Source organism: Triticum urartu, chromosome 7, assembly GCF_003073215.2.
Source record: "Triticum urartu cultivar G1812 chromosome 7, Tu2.1, whole genome shotgun sequence".
In the NCBI taxonomy this organism is placed as follows: domain Eukaryota; kingdom Viridiplantae; phylum Streptophyta; class Magnoliopsida; order Poales; family Poaceae; genus Triticum; species Triticum urartu.
In genome coordinates this window covers 127,185,467-127,195,271 of record NC_053028.1, presented here as the reverse complement: position 1 = coordinate 127,195,271, position 9,805 = coordinate 127,185,467, and the positions used below count along the sequence as shown (strand labels likewise).

Below are 9,805 nucleotides of genomic sequence, written 5' to 3'. Positions count from 1 at the left end.
CAAAGAAGGACATGAAAAACAATCATTTTTGTCATTTGTGGGTAAATATACAGGGCAGATACAAATGCATTATGAACATAAATGCTTGCAGACCATTCACAAGAAACATCTTTCAAATAGTTCGCTTAACTTCTATTTAATATTTCAAATAGTTCGCTTAGCTTCCATGCTGCAGTTGGCCTCTGCGCCAATTGGCACAACGGTTCATCTAGTATATAGAAGAGATCAAAGAAATGCTAGAGACGAAGAAAGATTTGGTGACTAGATGAAAATCAGAGAATATGACAATGTGGATGGACTTCATGCGACGGAAGGAGGAGAGGTTCAAGGTGATGGCAATTGACGAGGAGAGGAAATTAATGACCTATGAGAAGAAGCTTGTCCTCAAAGAGACGAGGTGATCGCCGCCAAGACAAAGACAAAACAAGAGGAAGGAGCAAGAGCAAGCACTCGTGCTCATGGATGTTTCACCATCATGTGACAGGGCAAAACAAAGTAGAATTGAACATTGGCACGCCAAAACCGCCATCCTCGATATTGTCAAGATAAATGTATCTAATAAATGTAAGTTGCATAGGGGTGCTTGATGTATGCTCATGTTGCCTCGCGTTTCTTCTCGATGACCTTGTTGTCAGATGAACAATGTCGTTTCTTTTGGTACAATTCATTAACATAATGATTTTGTGCATCCACATTTGAAATCTTATTGAAATCATTTGACGTATCTGTCGAATTAATTTGTTGAAATGAAGTCGAAATAAGGTTTACACGTCGCAGTAGGGCGAGAGAAATTGCAAAAGAAAACTTTTATACTACTAGATTTAACTTTTGGGCATCGATTCGAAATGAGACTCCCAATACGCTGAATTTTTAAGGTCTGGTTTCGGGGGCCGGGCTTCAAAAGTCAACTATACATGAACCACGGTGGACGCGAGGCGTAGAATCGGCCGGACGTTTTCCTATGATCCTATTCCGTGCGCTGCCAGTCAAACAGTCCAGACAATTCTGACTACTCCGGTTTGCACACTTCCAACTCACGCCGAGTACTACCAGTGCTCCGCCGCTCGCCGAATCCAGCTCACGCCCGGCCGCGATGCGCCCGCACGCCACGGGCGTCGAGAAGGCGACCGTGCCGTACGGCTCCTGGGATTCGCCGATCAGCGCCGCCGCCGTCTCCTCCGCCGGGAAGACCGTCGAGGGGCTCGCCGTCGCCGGCGACGGCCGGCTCCTCTGGGTCGAGACGCGCCCCGAGGAAGGAGGGTAAGCGAAAACAACAGACCCACTCACCCCCTCTCGCTGCCCCCATCGTTCACAGTGCGCGACGCTGATGCTTTGACTTCCCCTCTCTTCCCCAGACGCGCGGTTCTCGTGAAGGAAGGGGCGGGCGCAGACGGCAGAGGTTCGGATGTGACGCCGCAGGAGTTCGCCGTGCGGTCCCTGGCGCAGGAGTACGGCGGTGGCGCGTTCGCCGTGCAGGGGGATGTCGTCGTGTTCTCCAATTACAGCGACCAGCGCCTGTACAAGCAAACCGTCGGAGGTGCGGAGGAAGCTTGCGTTTAGCTATTGATGATTGCTTGCTTTCTCAGTGCTACGATATATCTTCATGGATAGGCGCATTGCTTCTGCATAGCACATTTTGGCACTCCACGCATTTTGTTTTGCAGTAGAATGACTTGACTTCTGCATTTCTTCAGATAAGTGTTCCTTCATGTCAGTTTCAAACTATGCATGTTCTGTAGTTGACAACATGCGCGCTATGTTGGAATATTTATGCATGAGGGTATGATTTTACATCATGTTGGGGACTCCATACTTGACGGATATACGAAGCAGCATTTCCAGAAACATGAACTAAAATAGCTGCATTTTAATTTATTGAACTGTAGCTTCAATTTGACTTGTAAAAAAAGTGGTTCTGCATCTTTTTAGTCTATATTGTGATTGATTAGAGTAGTGCCACTATGCATCTCTTCTCCTTTTAAGAAAAAAAAAATAAGGGTATCATGTGATGTGTCTTCAAACGGCTCTTTTTTGTTGGTTTCAGATAATTCACCACTACCTCTGACACCGGATTATGGTGGATCGGTTGTCCGCTATGCGGACGGTGTCTTTGACCCTCACTTCAATCGTTATGTCACTGTAATGGAAGGTAATTAGTATTCCATATATAGCATGTCAATGGTGCTTCATACATTCTTTTAAGAAGATAAGTAAATCCAGTTTGACAACAGATCACTGCAAGAGTGGCTCAAATCCCATCACAACAGTTGCTGCTGTGAGCACAAGTGTTGAAGATGTTAATGGTAAGAAGAACCGAGGACTATACACCTATTGCATTAATTTGTGCTTAAGATTCTTGAGGATTACATAAATAATGTTCTCAATGTGCACCTTAGAACCAACTGTGCTGCTCAGTGGGAATGACTTCTATGCCTTTCCACGCATTGATCCAACTGAAAAACGCATGGCATGGATTGAATGGAGTGACCCAAACATGTCATGGGATAAAGCAGAACTATGGGTTGGATATTTCTCCAGCAAAGGGTAATCTCTTATTTGCATGCTTTGTTGTTTCAAATTATTTGCTTGCTTGTCTATTGCACTTTTTTTTGGTGAAAAAAGGACATTTACTTTTTTTTTTTGCAATATACTGAAGGATGTTGTTGGAACATTTATCAGTGTATTTTTGAATGACCACGGTACGACTGCACATTTTAGATCACTCTAAACCTATAGCCAGTTCACGGAAAATGCTTGTCTTTTCAGGTTTTATTTAAACCTTATTTTGTGGGTTATTGTAGCACCAGATGATCAATTTGATCAGATTTTTTTTCAATCCTTTATTCCGAGAAGTAAAAGATGAATGATTCAGTTGTATGTTGATTCAGTTACGCCTGAATGCTTCTTAATCTTCTTCTAAGCTTTTCATTTTTATTACGATGGTTATTTGTGCAGAGAGGTGGAAAAACGTATTTGCATTGCTGGTGGAGACCCAATGATAGTAGAATCTCCTACTGAACCCAAGTGGTCTTCAAAAGGTGTTTGCATCTTGGCATACTCTAACTTCGTGTTCAAACTTATTCCATATTTGTGTCCACATGAATAGTTGATTTTCGGTATGTTAACTTGTTATTAGGTACTTCACCAAAATAAAACACATTATGTTTCAAAATCTCATTTAATTAAACTAGTTTTTCTTTAGGTGAACTGTTCTTCATAACTGACCGACAGAGTGGATTTTGGAATATTTATAAATGGGTATGATTTTTTCTAACTTGTTTGTCTCTATTATGTTGTCCATTGAAATAACTTTGTTCCCAAGTTATTAAACTATTTAGTTACAGCATGGAGTAGCCGGTAATTGATGTGTGTCCTTATTACCATTGCCATCTCTCTGTATTTATTACTTGCACCCATCTTTTAACAATTCATTTTTCTGTTTTTAACAAATAACTGCAGCATTTTACCTTCATCGGTATCTATTCACAGGAACAATTGTGACAAACCACTTTCTTATTGAGTTTTTATTTTGGCAAGACCATTAGCTAGGTTGGTATTACCACAATAGTATTGCGTTGAGGACCTACTATCAAATCACTCTAATTAGGTGGGCGGTAACTAAGAATTAGATTCTTCACACATATTAACATTTGTTTGGGGAATTCTTTAATTGGTTTTGTCTTGCTATTGTGCCGATTCATGTATGACAGGATGAGCAGAGCAATGTGGTCGTGCAAGTGTACTCACTTGATGCTGAATTCTCGAAGCCAATGTGGGTTTTTGGTGTCAGCTCCTATGCTTTCCTCGGAAATGACGACCAGAGTCAGAAAATAGTTTGCTGCTACAGGTTGCTGCAGTTTTCAGTATTGACCGTATTTGTTTTATGGTTGTATGGGATTCATAAAGATAAGCCTATTTTTCTCTTATCTAGGCAGAATGGGAAGTCATATGTTGGGTTGCTGGACCATGATTCAGGGTCATTTTCAAAAATTGGCCTTCCCTTCTCTGCTGTAACTAACATAGTAAGTGCAAATTCTGATAAGAGCTAACTGATATTTCCTTAATTTTTTCACATGATGATGCTATAAATTACATCATGTTGATTTGTTAGGTTTCTGCAGATGGATCTTTCTATGTTGAAGGTGCATCTGCTAGTCTTCCAGTATCGATAGCAAAGGTTCATTAGACTACCTTCATGAATTGGTTGTTCGTGCTAAATATCTACTCTGAGATCCTCCAGTGTGCAACCTAGCTTGATCCTATGATTTTTCACCAGGTGACACTAGATGAAAAGAGAACAATGGCAACTGACTTTTCTATAGTTTGGTCCTCCTCAGAGGACATAAAGAAATATACACCCTACTTTAGTTTGCCTGAATTTATGGAGTTCCCAACCGTAATCCCTGGCCAGCATGCTTATGCTTATTTCTATCCTCCATACAACCATACTTTCCAAGGTTCATCAGATGAGAAGCCTCCGTTATTGGTCAGAACCCATGGTAATGAATCAAATCTCACCTATCTTTTTCTTGAAGGTACCAAAAAGCTTTGTACATGCCCTCTCTCAAAAGACAAGGCATAGCACATGCTGTCTTCCATAAAATATTTTCCCCTGATTTCGTTGATTATGTACTCTTTCTTGGTGTCAATGTCTTTGACATTCGTTGCATATCTGCTAACTTTCTGTTTACACTGTTTGTGCTCGTACGATGATAAAAAGAGCATACAGTGGTCCTAACTGTACTCACCAACTTATCAAATTGCTAAGGCCGGTGAAATGATGCACCAATCGGTTGGCAAAGTATCACGACAGAGAACTGACTACTTCTCTTGGTATTACTGCAATTATTTAGGTGGACCTACAGATGAAGCACGTGGGATTCTTGATCTTAGTGTGCAATACTGGACGAGCCGAGGATGGGCATTCGTTGATGTTAACTATGGGGGAAGTGCAGGTATTTGTCTCCTAACTTTCTCGGCTATCTATCTGATGAGTAAAATAAATCCTGCGTTCTATATACTTGCACATCTGATGCATGGATTGTTTAATGATTTGCATCCTCTTATGTACAAAAGCCTTAATCTCTTACTGAAGAACATGGAAGTGTTAATAAGTATTCTCTTTGTTTTCTTGAAGGCTATGGGAGGGAGTATCGAGAGAGGCTTTTAGGGCAATGGGGTGTTGTGGATGTAAATGATTGCTGCAGCTGTGCTACATTTCTGGTATGGCTTATTCAGACTGACTGATCCTTTTAATAATTTCATGTAGCTTCTGTGATCATCATATTCAGTGCATATAATAAGATGAGATTAATGAATATGCCTTTTTACTGATGATAAGGTGGCAACTGGAAGAGTAGACGCGCAACGACTCTGTGTAACAGGGGAATCTGCTGGTGGATTCACAACTTTAGCTTGCCTTGCTTTTAGACAGACGTTCAAGGCTGGTTCTTCTTTATACGGGGCAAGTTTCAAATCAAAATTTTTCCTCTCCTTTTTGCTGCAGCCTAATACTAGCTAACAATTTATACATTTGTTGAGCAGATTGCTGACTTAGCTTCATTGAGGGCAGGCATGCACAAGTTTGAGGCATACTATATTGACAACCTTGTGGGTAAGGAACTTTGTACTCATCTTTACTAGGATATGGATGTTCGAATCTGTTTATAATTTACTAAATAACACCCATGTACCTTCAATATTCCAGGGAATAAGCAGGCTTACTTTGAGAGGTCGCCAATAAACTTCGTTGAGAGATTTACATGTCCGGTCATTTTGTTTCAAGGATTGGATGACCCGGTAAAACTTTGAATTTTGAAGTGTGATGTCACACTATAGTTGTCTAGACAATTTATAGTAGTTTGATATGTATGGTTGTAGAATTTCATAAGAGAACATTCTTAGTACAATATCAACTATCTTTAGAGTAATGAATTAAATGCAACTATTAGTCCAGATAGTGAGGATTGAACGGAATTCTGCTAGGAAAGACTGCAGTGTGTCAGTTGTCTACATTCTTATCCTTTGAACTGTTAGGGTTTAGGGTTGACCACATTGCACCTGAACAGTAAACAGCGATGTAATTGACCAACTTACACTTTGATGATCTTCAGGTTGTATCACCAGATCAGGCAACAACGATATACAAGGCTATAAAGGACAAAGGTCTGCCTGTTGCTTTGGTTGAGTATGAAGGGGAACAACATGGTTTCCGCAAGGTTAACACATTTATTATCGTTTTCGTATCTCATTATACAAGTCACATTATTTTTAATTCTTACACAAGGCACCTCCAATGTCCCACATTGCACCTGAACAGTAAACAGCGATGTAATCGACCAACTTGGTTTTTCTTTTGTTGAATATGAATGATGGCTACTTGCGGACGGGAAGCTCAGTAGAAATGAACTCAAATATCACATATGAAAAGCTCATAGCTGATACGCGTTTTCTTGGAGCAGGCTGAGAACATCAAGTTTACCTTGGAGCAGCAGATGATGTTCTTCGCAAGATTGGTGGGGCACTTCAAGGTGGCAGATAACATTGCTCCAATCAAGATAGACAATTTTGATAAAGCCTTGTGATTGTTTCAAAGAACAATCGAGAGTCGCTCGGTTGATGAGGGTGTGTCAACACGCCCACCAGATTTCAACCTCCATGAGGCAGAATAAAGGGGGTGGACTTCCTGGATTGTCGCATTTCCTTGTAATCGTTTTAAAGAGCTGCGCCATGTATGCCGTTTAAGCATCAACTAGTGAACTTTTTCTTTCGGCTTGGTACACCTCTGGACCAAGTTTCAGTAGTAAAGCAAAGGGTTGCTTAGCATTTCCCAAAATATTGTGCCAGGAGACTTTATTTGAGTGAAGAGAGATGTGGCATTATGGTTTATTGTCACTGCGGTGTTTAGATTCAGGGTTTTGCAAAGCAACTTCCCTATGAAGTCGAGACCGCTTTGAAATCAATCGAGGATTTGTTTTATAAGTTAGATGTTTGTTCTAGACTGTTTTGAAGTTGTAAAACTGTGAGTGGACGTTTGTATTTTAAAATTGCAGCGCTATAAAAGTGTAGGACCGTAATGTCACACCATGTTGAGTGCTTCTCCCTCCATTCTGAAATATAAGGTGCATTAATTTTTCAAAGTTAAAATTGAAACCGCTTTGAAATCAACGGAGTGTCAAAATGTGATTTGTTTTATAAGTTAGATGTTTGTTCTAGACTGTTTTGAAGTTGTAGGACTGCGAGTGCACGTTTGTTTTCTAAAATTGCAGCGCTAGAAAAGTGTAGGACCATAATGTCACACCATGTTGAATGCTTCTCCCTCCATTCTGAAATATAAGGTGCATTGATTTTTCAAAAGTTTAAATCCTTACGCTTGACTAAGTTTATAGAAAAATCATAATAATTATAATACGAAATTAGCAAAAAAAACTGAAAAATATATTTCATGATGAATTTAATGATACCATGATCGATATTGATATTTTTTAGAAAAAAATATTAATATTTATAATACCTAGCAAAAAAGTGAATATATTTCATGATGAATCTAATGATACCATGATAGATATTGATAATTTTTCTCTATAAAATTGGTCAAACATAGACAAGTTTGATTTTTTAAAAATACACCTTATATTTGGGAACAAACGGTTTATTTGAATTAAAATGATGTTACATTCTACCATATAAGAAACATAACTAAATGTTTTAGAAGATTGCGATGGATGGGAATTTTCTCTATCAAATATAGTGTAGAGAAATTCTTAGAAAAATGCATATATATTACCACATTACGAGGCGAATGACTAACATAAAATTCCTACAAATTAGACACATTCAAAAACTATTTTTGAATCAAAATGTCTTTAACACCCTTTGAAGCAAGTCGGAATCTTTCAATCAAAAGGACCTCACTGTTCGGAAGAGATTGGCAGTCGTACAAATGTTAACCGAAGCCGGTCAATGTCATTGTGTTTGAACCTAACAGAAAGAAAGCACGCCAATGCGCGAGTCGCACCCAGTTCGACTCAGGTTTGAACCTGCACAACCATCCTATGGTTGCTTCCTTATGGGCCAGACGGAAGGGTAGTGGTAGTAGTGGTGGGAAGTTGAAGAATTAAACTTTTGGGTATGGATTAGATTGCACCGCCTCTAGTGCCTAACGAGTTAACTTTTGGGGGCGGGTTTGGGGCACTGGTTAGAGATGCCTTTATAGTTATTGCATGGTGAAGGGGAAGGTCCTTATTGACAATCATCTCCAGGAATGATGTCATGATGATGCTTCCCTGTTTCTTATCAGAACAAAATATTTTCCCAAGAGTTTGGCAATGAGAACCAGTAAAGTTTTCGTGCCAATCCCAAAAAAGGACCGACATCTCTTATCTGTAGCTTTCATCATTCTATGAAAGGGTAACACATGTATGACTTATTTGATTCAAGATTTTTCGTAGGAATTTTGGAGGATTATAGTCCTTTGGAAAAAAATATATGGGTAGGATTGATTCCTATACTTATTTCCCTAAGGATTCATTTGTACTACATCCCAACGAAAATTTAACATTCACTCAAACCTCTTGCAAAGACTTCCTTGTGCTCCTTTGTTTTCCTGTGATGTAATCAAATCAAACAAACAAAAAACTGTAGGATTCAAATGAACATGAAATTGCAATCCCATACCTTTTCTATTCATGTATTCTTAGAATCATGCAAATCAAAGAGGCCCATAGTAAGTAGGCATGGATTTAAGGACACCATTTCAGCGAACAAGCCTTCCATTCAAAGGAAGGATGATGCCACGCCATCTGGCTATGATATTTGGCTACCTTGGCGATAAGCGGAGCGAAGACAAACAAAGGAAGTTTAGTGGGAGAGAGATATGTAGACCAAGATAGGTATGAGGGGTATCATGAGCTCGCATGGGACGGATTCAGTCTTCTCTTACTTCTTATCACTCTTGCCCCTGTTTAGAGCCGATGATGGTGCCTCGGGTTCATCCAGCTTCTCCTCCAGTGGCCTCGCTGCTCAAATTAGAGATGGCAGAGGAGGCCGACTCCAAGTTGTAGATTGTATGATTAGAACTAGGTCTGGGTTAGGGTTTGCTTTAAGGCCGTCTAGTGTCATGCTATACCAAAGCTTCTCACCGGTGCTTGCGAGCTTCATCCCGTGGCTGCCATTCGCTGGCTACTGTCGTTTCCATGGTGAAAGTCAACCACTGGAGGTGCACCTGGCAAGAGCTCCTGAAATAAGCTCATGTGGCAGCAAGATCTAGCGAAAACAGATGTGGCTTCCCTCTATTTCATCCTTTGGTGAGGTGACGGAAGAGGAGACGACAATGGTCTCGGCTTCAACCTCTTCATATCGGTCATCTTGTCAAGAATGAGCCTCACATGTTGGACCTGAAGCACGTGTGTCTGCTTCGTCTTGAGATCACCATCAACAATGTTGTGGGGGTGGAGCTACAACATCCCTCACTGCCTTCGGGCTTTGTAGTTGATTGGTGGCCCCGAGTTGTTTCGTCATTGACTCTTCTGACTAAAGGCTGACCCTTTAGAGAGGCTTGAGATTGACAAAGTCACCACAAGCATCTCATTGTCTATGGGAACGTCGTCTCCCATTGAATGATCATCATTGAAAAGCCTGAAATAAGACTTGAATCGACAATGTGAGCACATGTGCTTCCTTTGTTCATTTAGTGTGAGACAACATTCCCATCGTCATCAACAATGGCACTGGTACTCATTGAAAATTCAGAAAAATATGAGCACCAGTGTCAAGTCTAAGACTTGAATCCTAATGGGCTAGTTCC

The 9,805-nt window shown here is 40.4% G+C and overlaps 1 protein-coding gene across 1 annotated transcript; it reads left to right on the top strand.

Annotated features, from left to right (window-relative positions):
• The first annotated feature begins 937 nt into the window (after positions 1-937).
• On the top strand, positions 938-6,985 carry LOC125520042. Its single transcript, XM_048684835.1, has 18 exons — positions 938-1,260; positions 1,356-1,537; positions 2,045-2,149; positions 2,232-2,303; positions 2,397-2,544; positions 2,956-3,038; positions 3,203-3,258; positions 3,711-3,847; positions 3,932-4,022; positions 4,112-4,177; positions 4,277-4,499; positions 4,854-4,955; positions 5,138-5,223; positions 5,342-5,464; positions 5,545-5,614; positions 5,708-5,799; positions 6,114-6,218; positions 6,462-6,985. The coding sequence occupies exons 1-18, from the start codon at positions 1,094-1,096 to the stop codon at positions 6,582-6,584; spliced, it is 2,031 nt and encodes a 676-aa protein (XP_048540792.1). The 5' UTR covers positions 938-1,093; the 3' UTR covers positions 6,585-6,985.
• The last annotated feature ends 2,820 nt before the right edge of the window (positions 6,986-9,805 follow it).

Bases quoted from the DNA above. Each gene is read 5' to 3' on its own strand.
- LOC125520042 (XM_048684835.1), top strand. From the start codon at position 1,094: ATGCGCCCGCACGCCACGGGCGTCGAGAAGGCGACCGTGCCGTACGGC. The intron at 1,538-2,044 runs GTGCGGAGGAAG...TGTTGGTTTCAG, and splicing joins GTACAAGCAAACCGTCGGAG to ATAATTCACCACTACCTCTG. The intron at 3,039-3,202 runs GTGTTTGCATCT...GTTTTTCTTTAG, and splicing joins ACCCAAGTGGTCTTCAAAAG to GTGAACTGTTCTTCATAACT.